Source organism: Tupaia chinensis, unplaced genomic scaffold (genome assembly GCF_000334495.1).
Source record: "Tupaia chinensis unplaced genomic scaffold, TupChi_1.0 Scaffold000287_1, whole genome shotgun sequence".
Taxonomy (NCBI): domain Eukaryota; kingdom Metazoa; phylum Chordata; class Mammalia; order Scandentia; family Tupaiidae; genus Tupaia; species Tupaia belangeri.
Window position 1 is genome coordinate 1,010,370 of NW_006159771.1, and position 15,732 is coordinate 1,026,101.

Below are 15,732 nucleotides of genomic sequence, written 5' to 3' on the forward strand. Positions count from 1 at the left end.
ACCGCCCCCCCTTGCCCCACGGCAGCTGCCTCCCCACCCCCCCCCCGACTTCAGCCTCCCTGCGATGCCCGGAGGGCGCAGTGCCCGTCTTGGGCTCCCGGTCCACCGCAGAGCACAGCTACCATAACCTGGCCGGTATTTCTAAAAGAAGAAACCAGGCCGGTTGGTGTTGGAGTGGGCAGCTCGGAACTCCCCTGGTGTCCCCAAAGTCTCTGCGTCTGCACGGCACAATCTGGCCAGGACTGACCAAAGGCCCGGGTACCAGGGAAAGCTCCTGCTGTTGGTCTGTGCAGCCCCGAGGGGGCAGCTCCCCGTCCTCACCCGACAACCACGCTGGAGGCCCGGGGGCTCCATGGTCCTTGTCACCCGACGGGCGGCAGCTCACAAGGCTGACCCGGTAGCCTTTTTCTTGCCATCACATCAAAAATGTGTGCTACCGGGTGTGGGCGGTGGCTCTGTTGGGGACAGGCAGGGCGCTGTCTGGCCAGTCCCGAGTAGAGACTGGGTCTTTGTCCACTGGGCTGTGACGCCATTGCCGTGTGCCCAGGTTCAGGGACAAGACCCTCCCCTCGGGGCTGGCCTGGTCATCGGAAGATGTCCGTGGGAGGTTGGTGGGCTTGATGGAACGGCAGTGGAGCGGGGTAGGGGGGCTGTCACCTTGGGGGTGCCCAGCTTTTCAGGGCCAGACTCACCTTCAGTTGCGCTGAAAGCCTCCTCCGGGGAGGGGCCAACTCTGATGTGCTGTAACCTCCCGGAGGGCCCCATGACAGTCAGGTGCCATCCCGTCCCTCCCCGTGGGGCTCCGCATCCGTCACAGCCCCCTCGTGGGGAGGCTCCTGTCGGAGGCACGGCCTTGGAACAGCAGCCCCAGGCCTCTCGGGTGACCCTGGTGTGGCTTGCTTGAAGTCACGTGACCATCTGAAGCGTACCTGGTCCCCCGAAGAATTCTCATGCACCTGCAAACCAGTGTCCTGCATTAGAACACCCCAAGTGTTAGCCGTCTGGGGGAGGTGCCAAGCAGATGGACCCCACACGGATGACGAGCTCTGCGTGGGCTGTGGGCGCCCGCAGATTGGAGCAGGGTCACCGTGGCGGGGTCCAGGGAGGTGGGCGGTCGTCCTGGACAGGCAGGGGTGTTAGGAAGACCCAAACGGGACAGCCTCTGTCCCTAGGCCTCTTCTACTTCCTGGGCTCCATCGTGAACTTCAGCCAAGACCCCGACGTGCATCTGAAGTACATCCAGGCCGCCTGCAAGACCGGGCAGATCAAGGAGGTGGAGCGGATATGCCGGGAGAGCGCGTGCTACGACCCCGAGCGGGTGAAGAACTTCCTGAAGGTGCGTCAGCCTGGCCTCCGCGCCCGGGCTGTGTCCCTGAGGAGGGCAGGGTCAGATCTGTCCCCAGTGTCCCTCAGTCCCCAGCCACAGACCCCCACTCCATGGTCTAGAGCTCCCGAGGAGCCCACTCACGCTGTGAGACCCCACTGTGAGCAACCAGCAGATGGCGTAGTGGTTGCTTCACTGGACTCCCACGTGGCTGGCCAGGGTTCGAGTCCCGGCCCCAGTGACTTGAAATTCATGCTGGGGGCCAGCAGGTGGCATGGCGGTTAAGGGTGCTGGCCACTTCCACATGGCCAACCATGGTTTGAATCCCAGACCTGGTGGCTTGCTTTCTCATTTTCTCTCTCTCTCTCTCTGTCCCTCTCTGGTCAAAATAAAATAAATAAAGTTAAATAGAAAAATTCTTTTTAAAAAGTTTTAAAAGAAAATCACGCTGGGAGAACGAACATGTGTGTTCAAGATCCCCAGAGGAGAATAGAGAAGAGATTGCAGTGTAGCCATCCCCGCTAGGGGTTGATTTTCACTTTGTTGCTCATTGTCTCTGTCTCTCTCTCCAGCGAAAGCGCATGCGCTCCAAGACAAAAAAAACCTCTTTAAAAAAAAATCATGAACAGGGGCCAGCAGATGTCATAGTGGCTGAGGCACTGGACTCCCACATGGTCAACTGTGGTTCGAGTCCTGGATCTGGTGACTTAAAACCACCCTGGGCATGTGTGTGTGTGTGTGTGTGTATGTGTGTGCACGCATGCCTAAAATCCCGAGAGGAGATGAAGAAGGGATTGTGGCATGGCCATTCCCCCAGGGGGTAATGTCTCTCTTTCCTCCTCACAGTCTCTATCTCTCTCTTTAGTGAGTACATGTTCCCAAAGGTGAAAACCTCTGAAAAGTAAGACGCTTAGTCTGTGCTCTGGACTGTCTGGAACGCAGTGGAAGGAGTCAGGCCTGGCAGCCTCCCAGTCTTGCCCCGCCAGCAAGCCGCCAAGACCAGCAGGCCACTCGGTGTGCCTTGTCTCCTCACGTGATGGCCCTGGGTGGCACGGGGCTAAGTGAGGTGGCTTTCCTGCCCACTCCCCATTTTTTTACAAAAGAGGTTATTGGGAACCAGCAGTTAGCGTAATGGCTATGTCGCTGGCCTCCCATGTAGTCGACCGCGGTTCGTGTCCCGGACCCAGTGGCTTAAAACTCACACCGGGCGCGTGTGCGTGCGTGCCCAAGATCCCGAGAGGAGAATGGAGGAGAAGGGATTGCAGCGTGACCATCCCCCCTGGGGGGTGATTTCTCGCTTTCTGTCTCTATGTCTCTCTCTGTCTGTCTGGCGAGCGCACGCGCCCTACAGTGAAAATCTCTCCAAAAAAAAAAAAAAAGAGGTTATTGTCATAGGGTGTGTGTACTCACCAGGGAGAGGCAGAGGCAGTGAGAGGGAGAATGAGAAATCAGCCCCCGGGGGATGGCCATGCCACAGTCCCTTCCCCTCCCCAAATCCTGGGCACTCACACACACGCGCCAGTGTGATTTTCAAGCCAAGCCACCGGGTCCGACTTGAACTTCAGTCGGACGTGTGGAGTCAAGAGCCTTAACCACGCCACCTGCCGGCCCCTTCCCACTGTGCTTTAAGAACCAGTCTGGGGGTCGGCAGGCAGCGTAGCAGTCGAGGTGCTGGGCTCCCACATGACCGACTGGAGTTTGAGTCCCAGACCCTGTGACTTGAAACTCACTCTGGGCGCGTGTGCGTGCCCAAGAGGAGAAGAGAAGAGAAGGGATTATGGTGTGGCCATCCCCTCCAGGGAGTGATTTCTCACTTCCTCTCTCTCTGTTTCTCTCTCTGTCTCTGGTGAGTGCACACATCCTATAGAAAAACCTCTATTAAAAAAAAGAAGAGATGGGGACTAACAGGTGGTGTGGCTAAGGCATTGGACACTCCCACATCGCTGGTTATGGTTCAAGTCCTGGACCTGGTGGCTTGCTTTCTCACTCCCTCTCCCTCTGTGTGTGTGTGTGTGTGTGTGTGTGTGTGTGTGTGTCTTTCTGGTCAATTTAAATTCAATGAATGAATAAATAAAATCATTCTTTAAAAAAAGAAAAGAGCACTTGTAAAAGCAGCATGAATTCTAAAATCTAAGCAAAACTAGTATCAAAGTCATGGCGAAGCTTGGGTGAAAGAACAATGAAATCGTTGATGCTTCACCAAAAAAAATGGCTGCTCCAATGGCTGCTCTCCCATCTTCAGCATGGCCCTGACTCTCATCTCCCCAGTTGACTAGAAGGGATGGTCCTGAGTGGCCTCGGGGCTAAGTGGGGCAACTTGCCTCCCCACTATCCATATATATATATATTTTTTTTTTTTTTGGAGAGGTTTTTGCTATAGGGCGCGTGCACTCACAAGACAGACAGAGAGAGACATAGAGACAGAAAGCGAGAAATCACCCCCCAGGGGGGATGGCCACACCACAATCCCTTCTCCTCCATTCTCCTCTCGGGATCTTGGGCACGCACGCACACGTGCCCGGCGTTTATTCAAGCCCCCTGGTCCGAGACTCGAACTGCGGTCGACTACGTGGGAGTCCAGCGACACAGCCATTACGCTAACTGCTGGTTCCCCCATCTCTTGCCTTCCGACTCGCAGGAGGCCAAGCTCACAGACCAGCTTCCCCTCATCATCGTGTGCGATCGCTTCGACTTTGTCCACGACCTCGTCCTGTACCTGTACCGCAATAACCTGCAGAAGTACATCGAGATCTACGTTCAGAAGGTGCCACTGGGGGAGTCAGGCATGGGTGATAAAGACGCTGGATTCCCGCATGGCCGACTGAGGTTCTAGTCCCCAGCCTGGCAGTTTGCTTTCTCACTTTCCCTTTTTCTCTCTCTGTCTCTCTGGTCAAATAAAAAAGTAATAATAACGGAACCAGCAGTTGGCGTAATGACTACGTCACTGGACTCCCATGTAGTTGACCGCGGTTCGAGTCCCGAACCCGGTGGCTTAAACTCACGCCGGGTGCGTGTGCGTGTGTGCCCAAGATCCCAAGAGGAGAATGGAGGAGAAGGGATTAGTGTGGCCATTCCCCTGGGGGATGATTTCTTGCTTTCTGTCTCTCTGTCTCTGTCTTTCTGGTGAGTGCTCACGCCCTATACCAAAAACCTCTCCAAAAAAAAAAAATAAAGCAATAATAACAAATGGAATTGATGAAATAAATAATTCCCTTTTGGGGAAAAAAAGAAAGAAAAGTGAGTACCACCGGGACGGCCACCGCTGGCTCCCTGAGGCCACACTGGCTGCGTCCTGGCCCTGGTCAGTGATGACAGCCTGCACCTGAGAGGCCACCTCTGACCCCCAGACACGTCAGAGGCCACCGGTCTGTCTGCCGGGTGGTGTCTCAGTGTGTGCAGGCTGTCAGAGCAGAGCCCCACAGAACAGAACCCCGAAACGTGTTTCCCAGAGCTCTGGGGGTCAGCAGTCCCCGATCCAGGAGTAGGCAGGGTCGGGCTCTGCTGAGGACTCTCCCCCGGGCTCGCCGATGGCCGCCTCCTTGCTGGGCCCTCACGCGGCCTCTTCCAGGGCCCGTGCACTCCTGGTGGAGTCGCCAGTCCTCCTGGGTCAGGGCCCGCCCTCGGCATCAGCCAACCCCTGACAGACTATCTCCCAGTGGGGCCCATCGGGGGCGGGAGTTTGGTAGGGCTCCGTCCAGTCCTACATAGGGAGCCCTTTTCGGATTGTCGCCACACCGTCCACACCTCGGGGGACCCCACGTGACCAGCGTCTGCAGCATGAAATCCCACCCTGGCCCTTCCAGGTCAACCCCAGCCGGATCCCCGCTGTGGTCGGAGGGCTGCTGGACGTGGACTGTCCTGAGGAAGTCATTAAAAACCTCCTCACGGTGGTGACGGGGCAGTTCTCCACCGACGAGCTGGTGGCCGAAGTCGAGAAGAGAAACAGGTGAGCTGCCCGGCCCGTGTCTTCCCTCCGCCGGGAGTCTGGCGTCTCTGGAGTCTCTGGCCGATTGTCCAAACGGCGTGCCTCCTGGGCCCAGAATTATCTCTGTGGCTGGTCATGTCCACGCCTGAGATCTAGCATGTTCTTACTGAGGACCCAAGGGAACGCTTTTTTTTTTTTTCTGTAGCAAGATGGTTGTTTTTTAAGTTTTGTTTTGTTGTGTTTTTGCTAGGGCGCATGCGCTCGCCGGAGAGACAGAGAGAAACAGAGAGACAGAGAGAAACAGAGAGACAGCCAGAAATCACCCCCCAGGAGGGATAGCCACACTGCCATCCCTTTTCCTCTGTTCTCCTCTTGGGATTTTGGGCACGCACACACACATACGCACCCCGGCGTGTTTTAAGCCACCGAGTCCGGGACTCGAACCATGGTCAACTCCGTGGTCCAGCAATGTAACCATTACACCGTCTGCTGGTCCCCAACTTTTTTTCTTTTTTCCACTTTGCTATAGAACACATACAGTTGCTAGAAAAGGAGAGAAGGAGAGTGAGAAATCACCCCAGAAGAGGAATGGCCATACAACAGTCCCTCCTCCTCCATCCTCCCCTCGGGATTTTGGACATGCGTGCACACGTGCTCAGCGTGTGTTCGGGCTGCAGGGTCCAGACTCGAACCACAGTCGGCCATGTGGCATCCTGCACCTAAACCTCTGCCACCTGCTAGCCCTCAGAGGGAGACTTTTTTTTTTTCTTCTAAGAAGCCTAAGAAGGAATTTTATTTATTTGTTTATTTTTATGTTATTTGGGGGGGCAGGTTTTTCTTTTTACTTTTAAAAATATTTTTAAAAATGCATTCGTGATAGAGCAAGTATGTGTTCGTGGAAGGAGCACCGTCCTGGAGCCCTCGGGTCTTGGGTCACTCTCGTAGGTGCCCTCCATGTTTCAAGGCCAACCAAGCCAGAGACAAACCACAGTCACCAGGTGGGACCTAGCTCCTCTTTTTTTTTAAGAGATTTTTGCTATAGGGCGCGTGTGCTTGCCAGACAGACAGAGAGAGACAGAGAGACAGAAAGCAAGAAATCACCCCCCAGGGGGAATGGCCACACCGCAATCCCTTCTCCTCCATTCTCCTCTCGGGATCTTGGGCACGCACGCACACGCGCCCAGTGTGAGTTTAAGCCACCGGGTCCAGGACTCAAACTGCGGTCTACTACATGGGAGTCCAGCGACACAGCCATTATGCTAACTGCTGGTCCCAGGACCTAGCTTCTCTTGAGCAATGCATTACCACTGCTCCACGGAACCAGCCCTAAAATTTATTTTTTTAAGGTTTATTTATTTATCATTTTATTTATTATTATTACTGTTCCATTTTGACCAGAGAGAGACAGAGAGAGAGAAAAGAAGAGTGAGAAAGTCAGATGCCAGGTTTGGGACTCGAACCGCCGTCAGCCACGTGGGAGTCCAGTGCCCCAACCACCACGCCACCTGCCGGCCCCTGGTTTCATTCTTTCATGTAGCTGCCTAGCAGTCCTCTGTGTATATACGCCACATTTTCTGTGTCTGCTGCGCGCTGATGGGCGCCGAGGTCAACCCCTCTTGGCTATTGTGAACACCGCGGTGACCATGGGGGAACAGCCATGTCCTCAACATGATGGTTATGGGCTCTCCTTTGGGTTTCCAGGATCCCTCAGTCTTGGCAAAAGACTTCACCATTTTGAAACCAATCTGCCTTGATTTCTTGAGCCACCTGGAGCGAATGGCACAAGAGACATTTTGTGTTTCCAGCCCTCAGAGCCCCCGGGTGACCCTGGAGACTGACTGTGTTCTTCCCTCCCGAGGCTCAAGCTGCTGCTTCCCTGGCTGGAGTCCCGGGCTCAGGAAGGCTGTGAAGAGCCGGCCACCCACAACGCACTGGCCAAAATCTACATCGACAGCAACCACAGCCCCGAGCGCTTCCTCAGGGAGAACGCCTTCTACGACAGCGGCGTGGTGGGCCGCTACTGCGAGAAGAGGGACCCACACCTGGCCTGCGTGGCCTACGAGCGGGGCCGCTGCGACCTCGCCTTCATCAAGGTGGGCGCGCTCGGCCCTGGGGCGGGTCAGGAGGGGAGCTTCCTGGACCCGCTCGGCCCGCTTGTCTATACGTCTAACCGGCCCCAAGTCCGACCCAGCTCCCCTCTGCTTGAGTCCTCGGCGCGACCTGGTGACTCCAGGGTGACATTAAGCTCCTTGTGGGCTGCCACCTCCCTCCACTGGCCAAATCAGCTGCCCCTCTGGCCATCCCATCTGGAGTGGCTGCGGTCCCCTGGGCCTCTGTCTCTAGAGCCCTTGAACCTCCTGTCCTTTCTTAGGTCACCCACAAGCTCTCCCCCACCGCTTCCTGACCCACCTCACTCATGGTCCCCTCCTGAAAGTCGCCCGGGTCTCCTGCCTCGTCCCCAGGCTTGGTCTGCACGAACACGATGTTTAGGTTTCAGGGTGAATCATATGAAGTGTTGATCCTTACCCATTTGACCTAAAGTCCAGAAATGTCCTGTGGGTGATCCCCCATCTCCTCCACGGTAACTCCCGAGGAGGCTGGCCGTCCATCCCGGCACTCGGCATCTGGCCAGGTGCCATCTGCACAGCCGCTCAGACACACGTGTGAGAGGCCAAGGCTGTGGGAGGTGCAGGTGGAGAACAGCCCGCCAGCCTCTGGTTTCACCCCAGTCCAGGGCACTGACCACCGAGCGGCAGGGCCAAGCAGGGACAGCCTCTCCCCAGGCAGCCTGTGCAGAACTGGCTTTGGTGTGACACCGGGAAGCCAGAAGCACAATTTACTGACCTCTGGGGGACCTTAGCACCAGTCTGGGCTGGGAAGTGACCTGTCCTTTTATTGATTGATTGATTGATTGATTGATTGAGAGGTTTTTCCTGTAGGGCGCGTGCGCTCGCCAGAAAGACAGAGAAAGAGACAGAGAGACAGAAAGCGAGAAATCACCCCCCCAGAGGGCATGGCCACTCCGCAATCCCTTCTCCTCCATTCTCCTCTCGGGATCTTGGGCACACACGCACACGCGCCCGGCATGAGTTTAAGCCACCGGGTCCAGGACTTGAACTGCGGTTGACTACCTGGGAGTCAGCGACGGAGCCATGACGCCAACTGGTGGTCCCGGACCTGTCCTTTTAATGAGCCCCAGCTTCAGTAGGAATGCAGCCCTCGTTAGGGTCCGCCGTGTTCAGAAACGAGCAGCAATGTGACGTGGCGGGCAGGACTCCCCTGGGCTCGGCGCCCTGCCAGCCGGTTCTGGCCCGTGGTGTGCACACCGGCTGCGTCACTGCCCGGCGGGGGTGACTCTCACCAGGACTCGCAGGTGCCTCCACGTCGGGAAGTGCAGCGGACGCTCGGTCCTCCGGAGAGCCGTGCTGACACTCAGAACCGTCCACGAGAGCACGTGCGAATGCTCTCCTGCCCGGGAACGCCACAGGCCAGGCGCTGTTCTACGCCAGGACTGGCTTTGTCTGAAAACTCTTAGGAGACGCTTTAGAGCTACCTACATGTGAGCACTTAGAGTTACTATTTTTTAATCGACTTTTTGTTACTGTTCGTTTATTTATTTGTTTTTGGAGAGGTTTTTGCTATAGGGTACATGTGCTCACCAGAAAGACAGAGAGACAGAAAGCGAGAAATCACCCCCCAGGGGGGATGGCCACGCCGCAATCCCTTCTCCTCCATTCTCCTCTCGGGATCTTGGGCATGCACGCACACGCGCCCGGCATGAGTTTAAGCCACCGGATCTGGGACTCGAACTGCGGTCGACTACATGGGAGTCCAGCGACATAGCCATTACACCAACTGCTGGTCCCTCATTTATTTATTTGTATAGGATTATTTATTCAGTTTTCTTTATTATTGCTATCATCATTTATCATTTCATTTGATCAGAGAGAAAGAAAGCAAGAAAGCAAGCCACTAGGTCTGGGACTCGAACCGTGATTGGCCATGTGGGAGTCCAGCACCCCAACCACCACGCCACCTGCCAGCCTCTCTTATTTATGTTTTTATTTATTTCACGAGAGAGACATAGAAAAAGAAAGAGACAGGCACCCCCAACAGGACCTTCCTGCCACCATCCCCTCCAGGCTCAGCAGGCACACCCAGGGAGGTCCCAGGACACAAACCCAGGCCCTTCCCCACATGGGTCCAGTTGTAGCGCCACTACGTTCCACCTGGCACCGAGTACTTAAATTCAAATGAACTAAAATGGAAATTATGAGACCAGCAGTTAGCGTAATGGCTATGTCACTGGACTCCCATGTAGTCAACCACGGTTCAAGTCCCTGACCCAGTGGCTTAAACTCACGCCGGGCGCGTGTGCGTGCGTGCCCAAGATCCCGAGAGGAGAATGGAGGAGAAGGGATTGTGGCGTGGCCATCCCCCCTGGGGGGTGATTTCTCGCTTCCTGTCTCTGTGTCTCTCTCTGTCTTTCTGGCGAGCGCACGCGCCCTATAGAGAACAGAACAAAACAAAAACCTCTCCTTAATAAATAAATAAAATGGAAATTACAAATGAAGTTCTTCAGTCTCACGCCGCGGTTCCAGCACCCAGTAGCCTCTTCGGGCTAGCGGTGGCCCCAAACAGCACGTGACACGGAGCACATCCCTCGTCATGGAAGGCTCCAGTGCAGGGGCTGTGGCACATTCCACGGGGTGTCATGGTCTTGGAAAGGGGCGTTTCAAGGTCATTTGTGTCTCCGCGGGGGGCAGTGCTGTCCTTGCCAGATGCTGCTGGTCCCCATCCAGGCTTTGGCTCCAGCCGGCACCAAACTAGTGTCAGGGACAGAGAGGACCACCCGGGGTGTGTCTCCCAAGTAGCTTCCGTTGGCCACTTGTGTCACCCACGCCATTTTGCTCATTTCAGGTGTGCGACGAGAACTCCCTGTTCAAAAGCGAGGCCCGCTACCTGGTGCGCAGGAAGGATCCAGAACTCTGGGCTCACGTCCTTGAGGAGACCAACCCGTGTCGGAGACAGCTCATCGACCAGGTGAGGCACAGGGACGGGCGTCCGCACCTCGGGCCCAGCGGCTGGTCCGCCCATCACACCTGACAGCACAGCGCTGTGACCCTCTCCTGCAGGGCAGCCTGCCCAGCCCTGGCCAACCCCCGAGGATGAGCCGCAGGTGTTTACTGACCGAGGGCGTCCAGGAGGCCCTTGGAGCCACGGCGGCCCCTGGAAACAGTTACCCGAAGGCGGGCCTGCGTGCTGGGTCTGGGGAGGTTTGGCCAGCTCAGTTCTTCTCACCAAGCTCAGCGGCTGTCCAGGTCTTCCCAGCTCACCAACTTTCCTCGGGGGTCTCCTTATGCCTCTGACCATCCAGCACCCCCTGGGAGCTGGGGCCGGGCGCTGGGACCGGTGGTTGTTACCAGGTCTGGCCTCATAGGTGGGAGTCTGTGGACGAGGCCTGCCCTCCTGTCGCAGCCTCCCACATGTTGGAAGGTCACGCCTAGTTTGTCCCCAGCGCTGTCCCCTAGGCTGCTGAGCACGCCAGTTAAGGCAGGGCCGAGACCAGCGAAGGGACGAAACCTGGGACCAGCACGTGGCGTCAGCCCTGGGCGCGTGATCCATGGACCCCCCCACCCCATCCTGCGTATTGACAGCCCGCTGGATGGGTGCATGGTGTTTTTTGTTTTGGTTTTTATTTTTCATTCTTTCACTGCACATCACCACAGCATACAAAATGCGATTTTCCAGCCAGGATACACAGCAAAGTGGCTTCATCATACATGTTATTATCCACAAGTAATCTTCCATTTCTTGTTTCTTGTATTATATATTTTTCCTCCTATTTCTCACCCTCTGCCACTTCCGAACTGTTGGAGATGAAGGCTATAATACAGGAAGTCAAAACTTCTTTTAAAATTATTAAAAGCAGGGACCAGCAGTTAGCGTAATGGCTGTGTTGCTGGACTCCCATGTAGTCGACCGCAGTTCGAGTCCCAAACCCGGTGGCTTAAACTCACGCCGGGTGCGTGTGCATGCGTGCCCAAGATCCCGAGAGGAGACTGGAGGAGAAGGGATTGTGGCATGGCCATCCCCCCTGGGGGGTGATTTCTCACTTTCTGTCTCTCTGTCTCTGTCTTTCCGGCGAGCGCACGCACCCTATAGCAAAAACCTCTTAAAAAAAAAAAAAAAGAAGTACTAAAAGAAGTACTAAAAGAAGTACTAAAAGACTGGAGGGGCGCTTTGACCCGAAGGGTTGGATTCACCTTTATTTCTGCTGAATTTCCTCTCCTGACGTTCCACCCGCTATTCCTCCAAGCCTCTGCTGTTGTTTATCTTATTTAAATACCCTTTTTTTTTCTTTGAATTCCCAGAGAGCGTGTGTACCTTCCAGAGTCAGACTAGGGGGGCAGGGGCGTGAGAAAGCTCCCTGAAATGGGGTGTGGTCACACTGTAATCTCTTCTCCGTTTCCCCATCCTGCTGGGATTTGGGACACACGCATGCACGCGCACACACGCACCCAGTTTTTTCCAAGCTTCTGCAGCTGGGATTCGAGCCACGGTCACCGGTGTGCGATCCAACTCCCTGAACCAGCAGGCTACGGGGCAGCCCCTAAATAAACGTTGAATTTCAGAGCATTCGCAGATTTCCAGAAGCCCATCTTGTTCTAACTCCCTTCCATCAGCCTCCACCTACCCAGCCCAAGGATTCCCCGCCCCCCCATCCTTCCAGCACTGAACAGGGCCGGGCGGGAGGATCCCTCCCCCTCCATCCTTCCAGCACTGAACAGGGCCGGGCGGGTCCCCGTGGCTCCTGCCACGGTCTGCTTCCACGTGTGTGGGCCTCGGCCGCTCTGCCGGCGTGGTCCAGCCACTCGGTCCACAGTACAGGTGACCTGGCGTTGGCGGTGGGCACGGGCAGCTTTCATGCTGCCTGGACTAGAGCCCGCTGCACCTCCTGCCCTGCTCGGCCGGCCGCTGCTGCCACCATGTCCGCGGTACTTGAAGACGTGCCGCCGCCCCCTGGTGGACGCTCAGCTCCCTGCGGTGCATCGCCCACTGGGAGCCGTGACAGACACCCCGCTTTTAGCGTCTGAGTCCAACGTGACTTTGCAAAGTTGACTCAGAGGAGGCCGTGCCCTGAGGTAACCTGGCTTGGGCGGGCTGTGTTGACTGCAATGAGCAGTGGATGTTTATTTTTGCCTTTGGAAACCTGTTTGTTTAAACGACTTAGCTGTCGCCGTGTGCTGCCAGGAAGCTGGTCTCCTCCTGTGGCTGGACTTGGTGTGCTGTGTCTTGGCACCCCCTCCCCCGAGGACACCCTCTCTGATCACTTAGCTACAGGGACAGTGTCCGTCCCCTGACCCCTCTGCATACCTGCTGTGACTGGCACGCTCACAGCGGCGGGACTTTCCATCTCATGGCGCCATTGCGGACCCAGGGGCCTCCGAACAAACGCCGGGCTGGGCTGACTCTCACCCTGGGACCCTTAAACCTATCCAGGTCACGGCAAAGTTTACGACCAGGGCCGTGTGAGCTCCGGAAGTCCTGGGAGCTGTCTGCGCTTCCCACTAAAGCACAGCTGTCGCCCACCCTGCAGAGCACAGACACTGAGCAAAAATCGCAGAGCCCAGAGACACGTGCAGGGGCACAGGCTGGTCCAGTGTGTGGCTGCTGGGGGAGCCCCTGCCGCGGTCCGGCGTGCGGCTGCTGGGGGAGTACCTGCCCTGTGATGGCTGAGGGCACTGAGGCACCCGGAATTGGGTGAGGCACGGCCAGTCTCATCAGCCTTTCCATCAGAGCTGGTTCCGAGTGGCCGCTGGAGCGAAGGCTCGCAGCTCCATACTCCAACTGCACTTGATCGCGTCCACTGGAAGTGGCCAGGGCCACAGCCACTGCCGGGCCCCGTGTTCGGGTCACAGGAGGCTGCGTGGGCCCCTGCAGTGTCTTCACTAGAGAAATAAAGGCCATTGTCTGCCCTGGGTGGTGGCTTTCAACGGCCGTAATAACCTCGCCGCGGGGTGTGCACCAGGAAGGGCCCATGCTCCACAGGCCGGGACCACACTGACTGTGAGTCCCAGCCCGACCTAAAGCTAGGCGTGATGCCGCACGCTTGCGATCCCAGCTGCCCAGGAGGCTGAGCCAGGAGGCTTGCAACAGAGTGGAACTTTGTCTTTAATGGGAAAATAAAAACCAAAAAATTGCAAAGATAAGAGACATGCATTTTTTTTCTTTTCTTTTCTTTTTTTTTTTTTTTATTTGGGAGAGGATTTTTGCTCTAGGGCACGTGCGCTCATCAGACAGAGAGACAGAAAGCGAGAAATCACCCCATGGGGGGATGGCCACGCCGCAATCCCTTCTCCTCCATTCTCCTCTCGGGATCTTGGGCACGCACGCACACACTCCCGGCGTGAGTTTTAAGCCACCAGGTCCGGTACTCGAACCGTGGTCGACTACATGGGAGTCCAGCGACATAGCCATTACGCTAACTGCTGGTCCCGAGGAGACATGCATTTCAAGTACCCAGGTTTCACTGCGTTGATGGTTTGACGTGCACTGACCTGACACAGTGTGATCACTGGGGCGGGAGATAAAAGTGTAGCCCTTTTTATTTATTTTTTTAAGGTTTTTGCCATAAGGCACATGCACTCGCCAGAGAGAGGCAGAGAGAGACAGTGAGAGGGAAAGTGATAAGTCACACGCACACCCTCAGGAGGGAAGGCCATGCCACAGTCCCCTCTCCTCCATTCTCCTCTCAGGATTTTGGGCATGCACGCACACGGGCCCAGCATGATTTTCAAGCCACCAGGTCCAGGACTTGAACTGTTGTCGGCCATGTGGGAGACCAGCTCCTTAACCACCACACCACCTGCTCGCCCCGAGTGTAGCCCTTTTGCAATCCACTCTTCGATGCTTTTCCTTTTCTCCTCGCGGAATCTCCCAGGCCACCCTGGGGGAGTCCTTCTGTTCAATGTAGCGTGTCAAAGGTGCAGCCTCAGATTGGCTTTAAGGAGTTAATCATTCCCCCTAAATGCTCTTTGAACCAGGTGGTACAAACGGCGCTGTCGGAAACGCAGGATCCAGAGGAGATCTCCGTCACGGTCAAAGCCTTCATGACGGCCGACCTGCCGAGCGAGCTGATGGAGCTGCTGGAGAAGATCGTTCTGGAAAACTCCGTCTTCAGTGAGCACAGGTGAGGGCGTGCCGGGCAGGGTGTGGACCCGTCCGATGCAGAGCCGGCTTCACATGCACGTGCTCTTGCGCCCTGGTCCCGCCTCACCCACCTGGCGTCACCATCACCGTCCTCTTACCGACCCCCCTGGGATGTAACCCCAGGACCTGTGCCATGTGGACCCAGCTGTGTTACCACTGCCACCACCTGGCCCCAAAGGGGTGTCTTTGCTTGTTTGTTTTAAAGATTATGCCACAGGGCGCAAATGCTTGCCGGAGAGAGAGAGGGGGGGAAAGTGAGAAATCACCCCCCAGGGAGGATCCTTTCTCCTCCGTTATCCTCCTGTGACTTTGGGCACACACGCACAGGTGCCTGGTATGATTTATAAATCATCATTCTGGGACTCAAACCGTGATCGGCCACAGGGGAGTCCAGTGCCTTAACCACCATGCCATGTGCTGATCCCAAGAACTAATATTCCTTTTTTTATTTTTCCAGAATTTGTTTAAAGAATTATTTTATTTAACTTTATTTATTTGTTTGTTTTAAATTGTCCAGAGAGGGACAAAGTGAGAGAGAGAGAGAAGGGGGAGTGAGAAAGCAAGCCACCAGGTTTGGGACTGGAACTATGGTCGGCCATGGTGGGAGTCCAGCATCCTTAGCCACCATCCCATCTGCTGGCCCCTGGAATTATTTAATTTTATTTATCATTATTATTTTTACATTTGCTCCAGGTCCCATGCACTCACCAGAGAGATAGAGAGAGAGAGACAGCTAGAGAGAGAGGGTGAGAAAGCAAACCACCAGGTCTGGGACTCAAACCACAGTAGGCCATGTGGGAGTCCAGAGCCCTAACCACTACGCCATTTGCTGGCCCAAAGAACTAAAATTCTGGGACCAGCAGTTAGAGTAATGGCTGTGTTGCCGGACCCCCATGTAGTCGACCGCAGTTCGAGTCCTGGACCCGGTAACTTAAACTCACGCCAGGCACATGTGCGTGCGTGCCCAAGATTCCAAGAAGAGAATGGAGGAGAAGGGATTGCAGTGTGGCCATCCCCCCTGGGGGGTGATTTCTTGCTTTCTGTCTCTCTGTCTGTCTCTGTCTTTCTTGTGAGCGCACACGCCCTATAGCCAAAAACAAAACAAACAAACAAACAAAAAACTCTGAAAAAACAAGTTTGTGGAAAAATGGAATTAAAGTATGAGTTTATTTTGGTGCAAAAATTGTGAAATTCATTCGTAGGTTTTCATAGTATGCATTCAATGAATGTTTTAAAGCCCTTTTCATATGCTTCACTTTTTTTTTTTTTA

The 15,732-nt window shown here is 55.4% G+C and overlaps 1 protein-coding gene across 1 annotated transcript in view; it reads left to right on the forward strand.

Annotated features, from left to right (window-relative positions):
* Positions 1-15,732, forward strand: part of CLTCL1 (clathrin heavy chain like 1) — a 104,299-nt gene that overhangs the window by 49,528 nt on the left and 39,039 nt on the right. The window contains exons 13-18 of the mRNA XM_006150425.1: positions 1,173-1,336; positions 3,963-4,088; positions 5,128-5,270; positions 7,108-7,342; positions 10,170-10,292; positions 14,297-14,442. Of these exons, the coding sequence (XP_006150487.1) occupies positions 1,173-1,336; positions 3,963-4,088; positions 5,128-5,270; positions 7,108-7,342; positions 10,170-10,292; positions 14,297-14,442 (937 nt within the window). The remainder of the gene's footprint in view (positions 1-1,172; positions 1,337-3,962; positions 4,089-5,127; positions 5,271-7,107; positions 7,343-10,169; positions 10,293-14,296; positions 14,443-15,732) is intronic.